The 17,491-nt window shown below is 37.4% G+C and overlaps 3 protein-coding genes across 3 annotated transcripts; 1 reads left to right on the top strand and 2 right to left on the bottom strand.

Annotated features, from left to right (window-relative positions):
• Positions 1–1,004: 1,004 nt before the first annotated feature.
• Positions 1,005–5,244, top strand: LOC119997563. Its single transcript, XM_038844677.1, has 4 exons — positions 1,005–1,244; positions 3,625–3,859; positions 3,976–4,031; positions 4,793–5,244. The coding sequence occupies exons 1-4, from the start codon at positions 1,020–1,022 to the stop codon at positions 4,961–4,963; spliced, it is 687 nt and encodes a 228-aa protein (XP_038700605.1). The 5' UTR covers positions 1,005–1,019; the 3' UTR covers positions 4,964–5,244.
• A 474-nt stretch (positions 5,245–5,718) lies between these two features.
• Positions 5,719–9,598, bottom strand: LOC119997564 (ubiquitin-conjugating enzyme E2 2). Its single transcript, XM_038844679.1, has 5 exons — positions 9,277–9,598; positions 9,111–9,136; positions 7,696–7,785; positions 7,439–7,527; positions 5,719–6,199 (listed from the first exon to the last, which is right to left on the bottom strand). Exons 1-5 carry the CDS (start codon positions 9,399–9,401, stop codon positions 6,071–6,073), a joined length of 459 nt encoding a protein of 152 aa, XP_038700607.1. The 5' UTR covers positions 9,402–9,598; the 3' UTR covers positions 5,719–6,070.
• Positions 9,599–11,641: 2,043 nt separating this feature from the next.
• LOC119996163 (protein SRC1) lies at positions 11,642–12,372 on the bottom strand. The gene is made up of 2 exons (XM_038842701.1): positions 11,922–12,372; positions 11,642–11,796 (listed from the first exon to the last, which is right to left on the bottom strand). Exon 1 carries the CDS (start codon positions 12,300–12,302, stop codon positions 11,943–11,945), a length of 360 nt encoding a protein of 119 aa, XP_038698629.1. The 5' UTR covers positions 12,303–12,372; the 3' UTR covers positions 11,642–11,796; positions 11,922–11,942.
• Between the last annotated feature and the right edge of the window lie 5,119 nt (positions 12,373–17,491).

The following is a 17,491-nucleotide window of genomic DNA, read 5'->3' on the forward strand; positions in this document are numbered from 1 at the left end:
AAATTTCATTTTTATCTAGATCAGCATTTTTCCCTTTGTCAATTTTAGCCTTGATATCCTCGTTTTTGCTGAGACTCGATGGCCGGATTCCCATTACATGGGATGGTCTCCACCCCAGGTGTTTCCAAGCGTTGAATTCCTAATAACAACTTTTCAGTTGTGTTTGTTGACATTTTTCTCCCTCCCCCTGTTTTCTTCAGTTTTTTTGGTATGTTTGAGATGTGGTTTAAAAGCGAGATATTTTGTTTTGGGTTCTTCAGGGTTTGGTTGTGTTGTAGGGAACTCTACATTATGGTGCAATTAGAGGTATCATTTATTTTTAAAACATGCATGATGTTGATAAAGATATCATTGCTTCACATTCTGCAAATTGATTGTACATTTGTATAGAAAAATTACTGGGTATTTATCATTAGCATGTGCAAAGATCAAAGATCAAAGATTGATTTCTTAATCTTTATCATGTGATGATAATTTTGAGAATGACAGTACTTATGAACATGCCTTATATATTAATTATGGCATGAGATTTTTGTTTAGGAATGTACAATATAATGCAGATTATATAATGTGGATTTGGGTTTCTGGAATTCTAAAAAAATGTCAAAGGGTATTGAAATTTATGTGGCATGATATATGCCCTTGGATTAAAATTTGAGAATTCTGAATTTTTTTTAGAATTACAGAGCCTCAAATCTTAGGTTTGAGTATAAATATGCATAGAGAATTCTTATATGCACACCAGCATCGTGGGAACCACACATTTGTTGTGGGATCCGTTACATCTATGATTGAAAAACACCATAATTCAAATACCGACTCAATTATAAATCCCCTAATTAACAATTGTATTAATAAACAATATAAATCTGAAGTGGGCCTTAATTTTCCCTCGAAATTATGTCTACTGGGCTTATTTAAGCTATGGGCTCATCAACTACCTTGTGTTCACAAGACTTAGATTAGAAGCCCATTAGCCCATTTAGGTGGTTTAGACTTTAGACTGTTAGTACGATATCATGTCAGAAGACTCAGAAGCAGAAGACCAACAACAGAGTACAGAGACCTTCTCCTTTTCGTCCATGGCAGAAGAGTCCACCTCCCTTTCGTCCATTGCAGAAGAATCCTCCTCTCATCCTTCAAAGGTAGAAGAGTCCTCTTCCCATTCTATGGCAGAAGGATCCTTCTCCCTTTCGTCCATGGCAGAAAAATCCTCGGAAGTCGATCATCCAGATTCTCCTCCTGTAACTACCTCTATCTCTCTCTTTCTCGCTAATGTGTATGTAGTGTGTATGCCTTGTGGTCTCTGCATGTGTCACTTGAATACTGGCACGTTTTCATTGTGGGTTATATCATGCGATCCCTCTCGATGGTTCTGTTGTGTCGTTAGAGAAATTTTTGTAGGAATATATGAAAAACCGTCTCGTAAAATTAGGAAAATATTGAAAAAAAGCGAAGTGGTACTCATTAATGCGCTTTTTTTGTTACTTAAATAGTTATATTGATTAAAGTCTCATCTCAATGAGTGCATTGAGTCATTTATTTTTCATGGGATGCCTACAGTTGGGAAAAATTTACTTAATTACATTAAGTAGGACTGGAGGAGAAGTGATGTGGTTATGTGATTTTTCAATGTTTTTCTTTTTCCCTGAATCGTTTCTCTTACTGTGAAATAAGTTTAATTCAATAATTAATATTCAGTCTCTTGTTAAACATGTTGTAGTTGCTTAGGGATATACGATCCTGAAGAAATTTAATATTCAGACCTCAGAGAGGAGATTGTGTATAGCTATTCTCTGGAATCTGGATGCATCATTTACCACCCTGGCATACATTTGGTTTTTTTGTTACGTATTATATTCTATGCAGCTATTGCAGTTAAAGGCCATTTTCCCAGCTCTCTTGTGATGATTTTCTTCCTTTGATCCTTGAGATGTTATTGGTCAATCTAAATTACCATATGAATGTTTCTTGACTGTCATTGCCAGTTGTGCGTGCTCTCAGTAGGATTCTTGGATTTTTTTGTTATTTATTATTTTACATCAAGAGTGTCTGAGGCTTTGCCACGACTTTTACTTTGGGTAAGTTTGATTGCTTGTCCCACATGGACCATGCAGGCGTGCAATTGCTATGTCCTTGGCCTTGGGGGTTGGCCCCATGGATATTATAACGTATGTTAGCTTGTTGGGTCTTTACATAATATAGTGGCATGTTGCATATCATGATCGTTTTGTGGACTGGGGTTGTGAGCTCAGCTTTGTTTTTGGATTGTTTGTGATCCTAAAATTGTCAGAACTTTTGTGCATATTGCATAATTCATAATACCCTTTCCAAGTAAAAGATAAAAACTTATCTTCAAACGTGCTGATTATTCTTGATTTGGATATTAAGAACTTTACAATTATCAGTTATTAGATGACAAATCCTACGCATCTAAAGCATGATTTCCTAAACCCTAAATATTATCTTAGGCAATCTATGTACTCTTAGGAAAGAAGATTTTCACTTAACCATTCTCTTCTGTGATCCTAGCGTTTTCATCCCCAGTGTAAATTCCAATAATTTTGTTGCTAATTATACTTTTTATGACAGAAAGACTGTCTTTACTCTTTTCCTTCTCTTGGCTATTATTGCCAATGACCGGAGAATTCCATTCTTATTTTCGACCTTGAAATCCTCTTGTTGAAACTAGGATTGTTGAGTGTGATTTCATGGCCTCTAGTTGTATGGTTATTCTCGGGTGCATCATACTCATACATCTTGCATATCCCCGACCCACCCACCGTGGGAGCCTTGTGCACGAGAGTTGCTTACTGGGCCTTAATGTTTCCCCTAAAATTATATCTATTGGGCCTTGGCCGTGGATATGCTTTTGGCTCATTTTTACAAACAACCACGTACTATTTACCTGACTCATCATCCATTTAGGCAGCTTACTATGACATGATGTCCAAACCCAAAGAGCATAACCACAGAGAAGTTCTCTCTGGTGTCCTCGGCTGAAGATTCCTCCAAATTCAATTGTCCAAATCCTTCTCCCTCTCGTCTTTATATGCTTCATTTATGCTCTTGCAAGTCTAATGCAGTCCCTCTTGATTATTTATGTCGTTTATTGAAAATTTCATGTCTTTAGAGAGCACCATTTTGGAGGAATATAAGCCAATTGATCAGGTAAGATCAAGAAAATATTTAAAACTAAGTAAAATTGTGGGAGTTAGTTATTTGTATTGTTGAAGTTATTGTTTAAGTTCTATCTCAATGAGTCCATGGAGCCATTTCGTTAGCATGAGATATTTGCAACTGGGCCAAATTCGCATAATTACATTAGGCAGGAGAAGTGATTAAGTTGTGATTGTCCAATGCTTTTCTTTTTCCCTGAATTGTTTCTCTTTCTCTTACTTGAAATAGTCGAACATGTGGCCTATGGTAGAGTTGCAAGGGTGCATCCTAGAGGTCACATGTTCAAATCCTGGAAATAGCCTCTCCACTTATTATGCGGGGGGTAAGGTTTACGTACATCATGTTTGTCCCTGACCCAATCCACTACGGAACTTTGTGCTCGGGAATTGTTTACCTTTATTATGAAGTAGTTGAATTATATATTAATATGCAATCTTGCTATAGTTTTTGGAGGTTACATGCAAAAGTACGGGTAAGATCCGTCGCTTTGCGGCGGGTTCAAAGGCAGGGTTTGCGGTGTCTTTGATAAACAGGACATTGGATATTGGGATGTCACTTGCATTGAATATTGAAGCATTCAGAAATGGAGAAGAACCCATAAGTTTCGGCCCTGACGCAGTTCTTGTAAATTTCGGAAACGGATGGAAGCTACAAACTGTTATTGATTCAGATTATGGAGGTATTTGAATTTTATTTGTGTTAAATTTTCACCGACTTTGTGGGGAGCTTGTTAGTTGTTTAAGTTTGAAGTCAGTATTTTTTTGAATTTCATTAACACATGTTCTCTTGAAATAGGTGTTAGAAAGGCAGAAGGAGTTCTGCTAATTCCAAAATTGTTTCCCACTGTAGCGGTATGGATTTCTTATTCTCTTCTCTAATAATATTCATTTGAGACTATTAATGTTTCATGGAAGGTTGGAAGCCTTCAAGTGGTTTTTGGGACAATTGGAAAAGAATCGGGGATTTCTGCGTGGGATAAATATGGACATGAATAAGACACCAGTGTCAATGTATTGAACAAGGATTTGATAATTTCTGTTCTTCTAACATGGTATATCATTGTAGTTGTTAATGATATAATCTGCATATCGGCGAGAAAAGCTTATAGTAACCCTTACAATTCTCAAAACTGCAGTACAATGCTTTTGGATAAGTTACACTTTGAAATCGCATGTGGGTAGGGGGCAGTTGGTAAAGTTTAGCAGGAAAAGTGATTGCCCTCCGGAATGGCCTTCATGACCTGCTGCAACTCTAGTTAGTGCCTCAGGGATGTTGTGTATGGCCATTTATAGCAGCTAGCGCTAGAAATCAATTTGAAGACACTAAAGTGGGAATCTTTTTTATGGACATGATATCGGATTGGATAAATTTTTGTCAACTCTTTAGCTTTTGTTGCTTCCCCGCGTTTCCTTTCTCTCTTTCCGGGAGTGTATAATGTAGCCTTGTGATGATTAGACTGCAGAAACAGTCTGGTTCTTATCGATATTTTACTCACTGTCTAATATGGTTGAAAGACGAAATTAGGAAGTCTTTTTATGGCAATGTAGTAATACTTTGGAGCTTTCCTCTATGGTGAGCAGTTATTCATTTTTCTCGTTTTTTGCTTCGGCAGAATTCTGGTGGCCCAGATCAGATGAAGAAGGGTGGAAGAACAGGAATCAGTTCTATGTACATTGCTAAGATATTATTAGCTTTCATTTTGATGTTTGTTCTTGGCGGAATTTTCACGTTTGGTCTTGAGAATCTTCCCAGACTGATTTTGTTAATCAATTCATCCTTCTAGAGATTGCTTATGAACTCATACGCGTAACTTCAATGAAGATTTTTCAGAGAGGGAGAGCATAGCTTTTGGTTTTTAATTGGGAAGGGAAGGGGGCACCGTTTGTATTCATTTTTGGGATTTGCGTGCTCCCTGGTTAGAAACTCTAGCCTCTAGGGGTCCCAATGGTTTTTATGTACGAATGAAACAAGGAGAATTGATGGCGATGATGAGGTTTCCTTGTCAAGAGTTGTCTGGTATTTGGCATATAATCCTAAACAAGGTGTCTTGTTGCACTATGCAAATCCTCTGCCTTGAAATTGTGTAGATTTAACTTTTGGTCATTCTTGTTAACATATCTAGCTTAGAGTTTGTGCTCTGTCCTCTTCATGAGTTTTCAAGTGAATCCATGTAAACCCTCATTGCATTTTGTGAGTTTTCATCTTGTAATGTCTCATTTACAATCTTCTGGTATGACACTTCTGCTACATAAATAGCAGAATGAAATGTAGTTAAGAACTGCACTTCATTCTGACAAAAACTGTGGATATATATCTCAAGACAGAAATGACATTTACAGGCTGATGAGTTTTGTGTCAAGTTAAATGTACAGTTTTAACCTAGATTTTGATAGATTACGGCATCAGCCTACTGTATCAACCACAATTTGCAGAGTAATCATTGAGAATGGTATGTTTTGCAGCAGGATTTCATCAGTCATTGCCACTCTAAAAGCACAGGCACGTCTTCAATCTCCATTGCTTGGATATGATGAGGAGTTGACGAGAACAAATTGTCAACCAATTATGCCAAATACTGAGAAAAAGATTACAAACAACTTTCCCCACTTTCTCACAACCACAACCAAGTAACCAGCACCACTGGTATCTTATGCACATGCTATAGAAGACCACATATGAAAGAAAGCATACTCATAATTGAAAAATAAGTTTTAGCTTAGCTGTCTAGGAGGCAGAAATGAAGTTTTGCAGACAAATTTTCTACAAGCCATGCATGTGAAAGCAAAATAAGGTACATCAACATCTAACGGGAGGTCCCCGAAAAGAGCCCATCACCAGCACTTCTTTTTTGCCCCTATGTAAGGGGCTGTCGGAGCACTAAAATACGTCCTCAGTCAGCTGTCCAGCTCTGCTCCACTATTTCACGCACTCTTCTGTTGTATTCCCGCTTATTCTCACTGAACATTCGAGCTGCTTCAGAATTTGCGGGAGAGTTTGGATTAGGATCACAAAGCAGGGACTGGTCAATACACAAATCTCTTGTTAGCATTTGCATGGCTCAAAAGTGCAAGTTCTATAAAATCTCAAATAAGATGTATAATCACTTATGTGAAACACTAGTCAGTAATGATAGTTGTGAAGTCTCAGAGGTTAAATATAAAACCAATTAAATCTCGGTTGAACTGGGAAAGAAAAACACTGGTGTTTTTACCTGTATTGAAGAAGAAAGCGATCATAAACTGAACGACAGAACACACAATTGACTGTGAGATTCGCTAAAGTTGAAGATGGCCATATAGATAGATATCTTCATATATTCAGACAAAAAATGAAGAAAGTAACTGAAGGTTCAATAGACAAGGTTTCATAAAAATGAACTTTTGTCAAATCTGGAATTCATCACATGATCTGAAGGGGGAACTCATTGATGAAGTTCATTGTTGGCACAATCTTACTATGCGCTTAATATTGTTACGCTCTAATGCATTCTCTATGCCTTCAAATATCAATAAGATAATCAAAGTTGCGCCTAACACATTAACCAAACTCCAAATTTAAAAATTAGTATCCTAGACACCATACAGCCAGCAGAAAACAAAAACAGCACAAACCCTGCATATTCACACAAGCCCTCTCCCCCCTCCCTCCCTCACTATTCCTCAAATTCCTCAAAGCCTCCAGGTCAGGTATCTAAAATTAAGTGCCAGAATCTCTGTAAATAAAACAAATCAAAGGCATGTTGTATTCAAACTAAACGAAAATCCTGAAGAAGTGAGCAACAGCAATGACAGTGCAATAGCACATCCAAAAGAAAAACACGAAGTTGTTTAATAAAGGAGGAAAGTAGGAAGGAAGGGGTAAACTGATAGACCTATTAGTCAAGTGTACAAGAGAGTAAGAAATGAGGCGCGTGGCTAAATAGCAGAGGACCACGTGTTTAGTGGGTGGAAGAAGGTTGGCCGTTTTATCTGGAGAAATTAGGCCAAGTTTGGGAGGTCCTATGCTCCTTGAAAGCTAGAGTTATCTTTCTATGTTCTGTCCAGTTGTAATTCCATTTCTATTCCAAGTAATATTACCAGTTATTCTCCTATTTCATTCTCAGAGGTAGTTGCATATGTGAGTTCTTATCATAAACACACACAAAAACAGGGAAAAAAGAGTCGAGCATAGAGGCCTCGCAGTTAATGTTATAATGAAAATATAAGAAAGTGCTGAAGAAGAATGAGAATGATTGAAAATGAGTCACAGAAAGTCACACCTGGATGGAAGTGAGTATGGCAGCGACATCATATATAGGACTCCACTGATTTTGCAAAATATCCAAGCAAATACTTCCATCAGCATAAACTGATGAAATCGATGATATGGTTAGAGACCAAATACAAACACTTAAACGAAAAACCCATGCAAGTTAAGTCCTAGAAGGTTTTTTTAAAGAAAAAATTAAGAGAAACTAAATGTGATGCAGTTTATCGTTACTTGATGATAGGAAACTTATTAAAGATGCTGACATACTATTAGGATGAAACATTCGTGAGACGAAGCGGACTGTCGGAGGCTTATTAGGGTAATCTTCTGTAAATTGCAGAGTCAGCTTAAACGTACCTGAAAACTCAGAAAAAAGTTATGTAACATAATGAATATGTTACATAAGAAATGGATATAATAAGAGGCCAAGCCAAGCAAAAGGAAGGTGAATGCAAAACAAGAAACGAAATTGTTCTTAAGGAAAAAAGGTAGAACAAAGTCCATTATATTAAGAAATACATCAGTGATCTAGTTATCATTAAAGTTAAGCTAAAGAAAAGTTTAATGGACTAAATACACCAAAAATATGAACATCTGGATCATAGAGTATTATTCCCGTAATGACCAAAACTCATTCAACTGTTGACCAGTAAAGTCGTGATTCAATGATTTCTTATCTATTGTTTCCTACATCATTTCCAACTCCGACCTCTTCCTCTCACCCTAGTATTGCCTCCTAATGTTCTTCACGTCAACACTAACTCCCCTTCTCATAAACGATACGACCCCAAGCCGTCGACATAAATTCTTCCCCTCGCCGCCGCCAATCCTACATCCTTAAAATCAGACTTGCACTCCTTCGACCTTGATTCCCTAATCGTCTTGACCTCAGCCCTTGTAGTAAAGCATCTCGCCTGACAAAATTCCCTCCCGAAAACGATTACCCTGCCTCTCACCTACATCTAGCAAATTCCCTCAACATACAAACCTTGAACCAGTCCCTAGTCGAGCTCATGTCCAATCAATCAACCCATATTTATCTCGAAATGCGCATTTACACCCACCATTATCAATAAACCAAAACGTCGAACTTGCTCTTGACAAAAAGAGAACTCCAGGGCCTATTTCTGAACACATCTGGTGCAAATCTACTTGACCGAATCAATATGAAGATCCATATCTTTAGCAAAAAGATATCGGATCTCTACTATAAAGAGGGATCACCTACACAATGAAAGGGATCCCCCGGGAGAAATGAAAAAATAATGTACTTTACAAACCGTACGAGATAATGATAGGTGGAAACTCTACTAACTTGAGAGAGCTTCATTGGCCGGAGCCTTCCCAGTCAAGGATTCTCTAATGCTATCTGAGCTTTGCAATCATTGATTGTGGAATCTTGGCCCACAATTCCACATATAAAAAACATAAATTTAAAGTTAACCATGACCCATAATCAACACCTTCACGAGAATTATAAATATACTCGGAAAAATTATGAATTATCAATTATATCTCTTCATGGCAGGAAAACCAACTTAGATGCACGAAACATCAAAATCCAAAACAGTATGTCACAAACAGTTCAATCAATTGAAATTTGCTTAAAAGAAACCAAATAGCATATGAAGTTACAGAAACATGTAACTACAAAAAAAGAGAGCAAGAATTGGAATACCCACCTCCGTCCCAAGGAGTATCATCTGGCCTACAAACCCACAAAAGAAGAAACCACGAAAAAGAAACCAAAAAACAACCAAGAGAATCAGAAACATATCAGGGATGAGAACACAAAAGCGAACCAAATCAAGACAAAATAAAACCCAGAAATGAAGGGGAAGAAAATACCCAAAAATGACAGCGTTCCATAACATAATATTGTTGTCTTGGGGAGCCCCACTGATCCCCGCCGGAGGATCCTGCTGAAGCCTCTTGAAATCCCTCATCAGCCTCTTCTTCGCTGGCGTCGACATGTTCTCTGCTTCTTCTTGTCTCCCACTCTCCTGGGAATTGTAGAAAGAGAAGGATAGATCTGTAGCTTAACTTTTCTGATGAGAGAAGAATCTAAGACAGATTCATCTGGGTTTCGAAAGAAAGAGAGGCAGACAGAGATTTCCTTTATGGGTATCAGAAACCGGTCCAGAGGTTTTGCAGAACTTCCTCTGTTAAATGCGTGTAAATGCCATGGTTGTCACATGATGAGGCAACTCCGCTGTCATTCTTTACTTGACAGACAAATCACCACGTGCCACCTATACGTAACTACATTAAACGGTCTGTATACTCTATTAATGATATGATCGATCGAATATCATGATTAATTTGTATGATAATGGATATATTAACGGATGTCTTTACAATTTACACAACTCAAAGGGAGTTGAAGAGTGATAACTGATAAGTTATTAAGATTAATTAATTCTTATTAAAGTTAAGTGATTTAAGAATCAACTCTTTACGCCCATCAAATTTCTTTAGAACTACCTATATGGCCGCATGTCCAAAAAAATCTTTGTAATTTTAGTTTTCAAATACCGCAAATAAATATGTTTGCAATTGAAATCGAACTTTAAACACAAATATACCCCCTTACTCAATCGATTGTTAACCAAACCACCTCTCCTTAGTCCGAAGTCCTTATAATTACATGGTGTGTCGATCAATTTCTCGTTAGGGAAAAAATATATATTAAGGATTCCATCACATGTAGTGCTTCTCTATTTTTACTTTTTTAGGTCACTGTGTTTTTAGTCTCTAGAATTTGATAATGCACACATTAAGGAACGTGTTTACATGACCTCTCTATGTTTTGCTTTTTAGGAAGTAACCATATGAATGCGTATTAGTCTCCCTAATCTAATTTATACTTGCAAGTTTTTTTTTTTTGTCCGGCAATATAATTGTACACATGTAACACACATGTATCCCGCAAGCTCTCACCCACACTCACACAAATGCACACCGGACAAATATAACCAGCGGATCTAGCACCGGCGTGTATTTATACTTGCAAGTTGCAAGTGCCTTTTTTAATTCCCTAATTTCATCATGTGGGTCTCTATGGGCTGAGATGTAGGCCCATAATAAGTACTAACCAATTATAGGGCCTGAAGCCTATACTGTAATCCATCCAGAACTCGCTCAACATGTTGTGCCCACCATTGAAAAAAAAGATAAAATAAAATTGGATTGGACAATGTTTTTGTTTTGGGATTAAAAATTAACATATCATATGAGCAGTTGATGGGAAGCCAAGATCTACATTTATACGTGTACATACGGAGAAGATTGACCCTGAATATATATATATATATATATATATATATATATGCTTAGCTAAGTTCAGGCAAATTTAGTGAAGCGACATGTTGGAAACTTTGCTGGGTGCTTGATGTGTGGGGGTGCGTTTGAGGATGTTGAACACATTTTTAGGAGATGCCCAATAGCGAATAGATTATGGTTTGACCTTGACTTTGGTTTAATCTCTACTTTAGGCCGTGGGCTGCAGTTCAGGGATTGGGTTGGATGAGTGCAGTTCTTCAATTGGGTTCGACTGAGGATCAAGTTAAATTTGCTACTGGTTTGTGGTCTCTTTCGACTATAATCGAAACATGCTGTTACACGAGGGTTAATGTTTGGTCGCTAATAATATGGGAGATATGGTGGTTAAGGTCCCCTCTTTTGCTATAGAATTTCTTTCTAATTGTGTTAGGCGTGGATCTGTTCCCTTGGCTGCTTCTTCGGAGCGGGCGGATAAGAGTTGGAATGTCCCTGATGTTGGTTCCCTAAAGTTAAACGTTGATGGTGTTGTATTTGCTGCTACGGACGAAATAGGGGCTGGGGCTGGGGCTGGGGCTGGGGCTATACTGCGTGACCATATGGGATCTGCTGTGATCTGCTTGTCTGAAAGGGTCTGTGGTGGAGTTGATTCCATCTATGCTGAGCCCCTTGCTGCTCTTTGTTCATTACGGTGTCTTCATGATACAGATTATCGGGATTTTATCCTTGGGGTTCATTCCATTAATGATGGTTGTCCATGCTCTGGTTGGAGATGAGTATCTTAATTCTAAAATGGATATTTTATTTTTCCCACTTACTGAATAATTTCATTGTCAACTTTTTTGTTTTCTAATTATGTGCGCGAATATGACGACTCGAATATATACTTAACCATCTCGTCGGTCGGGAGAGAGATTTTCATTGGCAACAAGAATTTCAAAAACAACAATAAAACACCCTTATTTTATAAGAAACTTATATTGGGATTTACATTCACTACTTAGCCAAACTCCAAGCCATAATAGAGATCATAAGCGAAAAAGAAGAACTGAAAGAGACATATTAAAGTTCATACTCCATTACTGCCACCTGCAAAGCAACAGATCAACACAAACACCTAATGAGTAATCTTTCAAAAGATCTCAAAATGTTCAGATCTCAAGATTAATAAAGGAATGGACGATATTTATTCAAAATTAGATATAAAAATTTACCTGGAATTAGGTTTTGTTTTTCTAATCGCTGTCGCTGCTGCTGCTGCTTTCATGACCATCCTCATGCTTCTTCTTCTCCTTCTTCTTCTTCTTCTCACCGTCATGACCAGTCTTCTTCTCACCGTCATGACAAGCAGCGCCTGGTGAGGCACCAGGGAGCTTGTGCTTCATCTTGTCCACGAGCCCTTCCTTATGCTCCCCTCCATGGAGTTCTCCCTTGCGTTGCTCACCATGATACTCCCCTCCATGGAATTCTCCCTTGTGTTGCTCACCATGACACTCTGGTTTGTGCTCAACACGGTGTTGTTCAGGCTTCTGCTCCTCCTTCTTGTTGCCTCCTACGTGGAGGGTCTCCTCAATCTTGTGCAAAATTCCTGCCATTGTTGTTGGTTTTGTTTCTCTTCTGAAAATTTCTCTTTTTTCTGAGCAGATCAGATACGATCTTAGAAGTCAGGGGGAGGGTCGAATTTATAGGAGATTGAAGGAAGGAAGGAGATCACGGGTTTGAGCAAAAATCTGAATAAGGCCAATCTTATCCGCAAATTCTGTTGGAATTACTAAAATACCCAACACACGTTTACACGGTCTACACACCTTCTTTGACCATAAAATTTAGGTGTTCGCGGTTTCGGTGACATGAAAATAATCGATCAAACAGTTGATTTTTTTATTGATTTGATTCGGTTTTTAATGAAGAAATGTGTAATTTTGTATTATAAAAAACCTATCAATCATTTTGATTTCGATTTTGATGGTTTTTTTAACAACCCTAATAAAATTTAATGACAATCGATCATGTCATCTTAATTATTATTTTTTTTGTTGGAAGGGGGTGAGACAAAAATGTAATTTTTGTTGTTATATCCACTTGGTTAATGAATTTTTTTAAAAAAAAGAGGATTATTCTCCTCTTTTTTTTTCTTTTTTTTTTTTCTCCCTTTGGTTTAGGTATGGACATTTGGGCCTTTGTGGATGGCCCATCAAAGTGTGTATGCATTCTATCATTCTTATCCTACAATGTGATCATCTTTTCTTTGATGGGTGTGGGAGATATGGACTTCTCTCCATTAGGGTTTCTGCATCTGTTCTTTTGTGAAGGAGGAATAGTAACTACCAGTGGATTATAGGAGATGCAGGTGATGTAATCGAAAAGATAAGTCACCAGTCACTAATGTTAAGGAAGGACACCTGGACACTTACTAATGTTTAGTAGTTATTGTATGAAAAGTACTAAAGTTCCTTACTAATTTTAGTAAAGTGCCGTATCCAAATCCAACATGTGCATCCTTAATCAGTTTGTTATCTAATCCATAAACCCTACCCAAGATCTTAGGATTTTTTTTTGGGTGTTTCATGATAAATTAGGCAAAAACCTAGCACGTGGCCACAAAGAGTATTGTTTTCAGTGAAAATCGAACTCGATCACGACCCTCTAAATCCATATGGCTTGGTCTGGAGAGATTTACCAACTAAGTTATCATCCAAATAATTAAATCTTAGGTTTCTAAACCCTAAATCAAATCATGCTACATTGTTGTTTCATGTAGTGATGGGAAACACACACACACACTATGGACACAAAATGAATTTCAAATGAATGTGTATATCATAGTATCTCAACTCCATATTCCATTTATCACATTCAACCATGCATGGCCTTAAGTTAATCCTAAATCTTAAAAATTAAGTCTTAAAGGCCTAAACCTTAAATACGAATTTTTAACTTATAAACTCTAATATTTTTTTTTCACCTAAAAAAATAAATTTTTTAATAGAATTAAAGTCGAAATTGGACGGTGTAGGGTTTGGGAATCGATAAAGTCAGTGGAGGAGCTTTTGATGACATGTGGACGGTTCAGAACATGTATTTAAGCTCTTATTCAAAGCATGCAGAATTCCTGTGATTCTGACACGTGTAATCATACTACCGACACTCCCAATCCAATTCAATTCCCATCTACTTTCTTTTTGAAATATCTCTTGGGAATACGTGCTGTAAGAAATTAAAATGACATGTATATGCTGCATTCAGGATAACAACAGTTTCTTTGGCTTTTGGTGCCTCCCATTGACTGACACGCGTACAGTCGGGATATTATTGCCGACAGATGGGGAATACTGTAATGTTAGAAGTAACACACCACATACTGTGTGTCTAACCACCCCTCGCATGATCCAAGCTTACTAGAATCTTCTACATCTCTTGGGGCAGATACAGTTATACATAGGATGACAGAAGTAGTTCAGTCTAAATGATTGAATTTGTTCGATCTAGAATAAATTAAGTTTGTCTAAAATATGGATTCAAATATAACGGTTTATTTATCCGAACCTTAATCCAAATTATACTATTTTTTAATTTATTTGTCCGAATTTAAATCAATATGAGTTTGATTAATTACATACGTATGAAATTCAATCTGAATTAGAGTCTAGACGTGTAAATATTTTGTAAACACGTGATGTTGTTTGACTCGAAGCCAAAATTTTGTCACCCTAGTGATGCAGATTACGGAGAACCCCAATTTGTGGAAATTAATTCCCAGAAAGTAAGAGAGCAAATGGCTTGAACGACTAGTGATGGAATGGTTGCCACCAATTCAATTCATTAACTTTGGTTATCTTCAAGTCTTATCCCACACAGATATTTTTTGAAGCATTCAATTTCCTACCCAGACCGGCATCCAAAGCCACTTATAACTATGTCTGCTAAAGTATATGTTTTGTTTTGTTTTGTTACCACTGAGTAGCGCTGTTGACCGAACCGAACCGAACCGACAAAATTGACAATTTGATTGGTTATTTTCATGTCAAAAAAACCTTAAAAAACTGATCGCGAACACCTCTATCACTCATGGAGAAAGTGAGCGAAAGAAATCCTACGTGACATCTACGTAACATATCGAAAAATTCATATGACAAACGTCAACGTTATATCCCTAAATCATTAACACGGCACTACACTTGAACATTTATAAGTAACAACAATATTACAGATATTACCGTCCAAAATAAAGAAATACTAATTTAAGAGATATGCTCTTGTCCAAACTAATGTCAATTGTGTTGAATACTTCCACATAGGTGAGGGACGAAATATAAAGCTCATCATATGTACAAGTAGTTTAGTACTATATAGGTCCTCTTAACAGATATTTGATGGTTAATAATCTATAATAGCACAGCCTTTGTGGCTGAAAATAGGGGAGCATATACCATTTTCAGCACTCCACAATATCAGCTCCATTGAGAGAAGCAGCAGCTTTTCAGGAAATAGATGCCAATGACCAGGGGAAGCATTGTGCAAAAGGGTCATTATAAATTGAAAGAAACAAATCAACACAATATTGAATATTTTAGCAAATCAAACAATGGATATATGCAAGGACTATATCTGAGACCTAATAAAACAACAACAGACAAGGCATGGTCGCTAAAGATTAACTAAAGCTAATTAATTAATTTGCAAATAGAACAAACAAGAATTGCCTTGTAGGTAAAAGCACATCTTCCCTAGGCAACAAAGAGTCATCAGTTTGATGATACACACATACATATATATATATATATGTTTTAGCCAAACAAAGCCCAACAACAGTTTGCTGTATTTCTTTGTAAATTGGAGTATTGGACTAGGGTTCTTACAAGAGTATTATTCTTGCATTTATATTGCAGCATGCAAACTTGGCAATGGCGGCTATGTGTGGGTTATCTATCCTGTTATCAGTGATCCCGTTCAAGTTGGTGATTATGGCAGATATATTGTACGACCTCATTATGACATCAAAACTAAACAAGTTCTCGGACAGTGAGCAGGGGAAAAACTTGGTTTGTGCTTACAATCATTAGAGCCAAAACTCAGTGCCTTTCAGTGGTATAATGCTGATTTCAGGCTCCAAAAGATAACACAAGCATGTTCCAGACTCGATATTTACAGACTGCAGCCAAGCAATGCCTGGTGAAACCTGAGTTTCTCCCCTATCTAGGAATTATACCTGCCTTAGGTAATAGTCACTACTTTCCTCTTGCCTTTTCCAAATCTGACTCACAAAGCATTCCTTCGTCATCACTGCTTCTCCCCTCTTGATTAATGTCCTGTGAAATATAAACTTGCAAGATTAAAGACAAAACTCTGGAACTCTATATATCATCAAAGTAAGAGAAAACAAGTTACCCCTCATCACCATCTCCATCAGAGGCCCAGTCAGCTGCAAGGGAAACCAGCAAATATCAGATCCACTGTGACACTATAGAAAGTAAACTCAAGTTACACGCACAGATACAAAAAAGATTGCATCTCCCCATAGACGGCAACAATTTATTTAAATTCAAATAATGTCATTATTACAGAATCACTTCACTGTTTCAAACATTATTCAACAAATAATAATAATAATAAAACAATTTATTCAAATTAAATTTGCATGGAATAATTCCTCTCTTGACAATCTCATCAGGTGTAGGCACTAGCCATAATATCTGCTACTTCTTGTTCCAGCTTCAAGATTTCCTGTTCAGCCTCTAGCCTTTCATTCGCATGCATTGAAGCCAACATTGGCTTATAGTTTTCAATTTGCTTCTCAATGCTTTTAATCTGCCAAAAAAAAGAACAGAAAGTTATAAGAAGAAAACCTGTTCGACGAAATGCCAAAGAGAAGTGGCAGAATAATATTATTATTATACCTTTCGATGAGGCCAACGGTTCAAGCCCTCTCTTCTGCAAATTTTCTTCACAACGGTTGGGCATAAATCCACCTCTTCAGATGCCTTGTTGATGGGGAGATGGAAAACATCTTTAAGGTCTTTCAGTTTCATTTTCTTTGCCCTCTCCCTCTGTATCATAATTAGACATTAATGGATGAGTTCATGAGTTGGGAGGAAATCAATCAGAATCGTTACGATTGAACAGAGGGAGAATAACAAAGAACCTGTGCAGCAAGAGTTGACTTATAGACCCTCGATGTGGACGCATTCTCTGCAAAAATGTGAAAATTTCAGGACTACTGACAATGCCAATGCCGATGGCGCAAGCAACTTTACCAAAACTGAAAGTGATTAAAATGTTTGTGTTTTCTAACCAGAACTAGTCGATGAAGATGAATTAATGGAGTCGTCAACATCTAGACCATCCTTTATATCCAATTCCACGCAGAGAGTTTCGTAGAACAATGTCAGTGGATCGTGCACCTTGGTGAATCCCTGTTTGTTTCTATCAGAAATGTACTGCAGCATGAACCGCTTCACATCCTCTGGGCTTTTATTGGAGAAACTGATTTTAAAGAAACATCAATTAGTACCGGAATCATGTTGGAAATCCAAACCCAAGCACATCAAAGATATTATCCGCGTTGGGCTGTTCATAGGGCGTCGTCATCCGTTCTTAAATCCATGAAAATGCGTTCTTGAGAGATCAGAGTGCACAACAAACCCACACAAGGATATTGTCCTCTCCGGTCCAACATTGGTCTGACTTCTCAACGGGTACTCAATATTTGTCCTCAAGGCCTTATTTGTACCCGTCTTTGTATGAGAGATGCAAGACCTTTACTTATACTACTCGGTTGAGTTAT

The sequence above is a fragment of the Tripterygium wilfordii genome, chromosome 4 (genome assembly GCF_013401445.1).
Source record: "Tripterygium wilfordii isolate XIE 37 chromosome 4, ASM1340144v1, whole genome shotgun sequence".
Lineage (NCBI taxonomy): Eukaryota > Viridiplantae > Streptophyta > Magnoliopsida > Celastrales > Celastraceae > Tripterygium > Tripterygium wilfordii.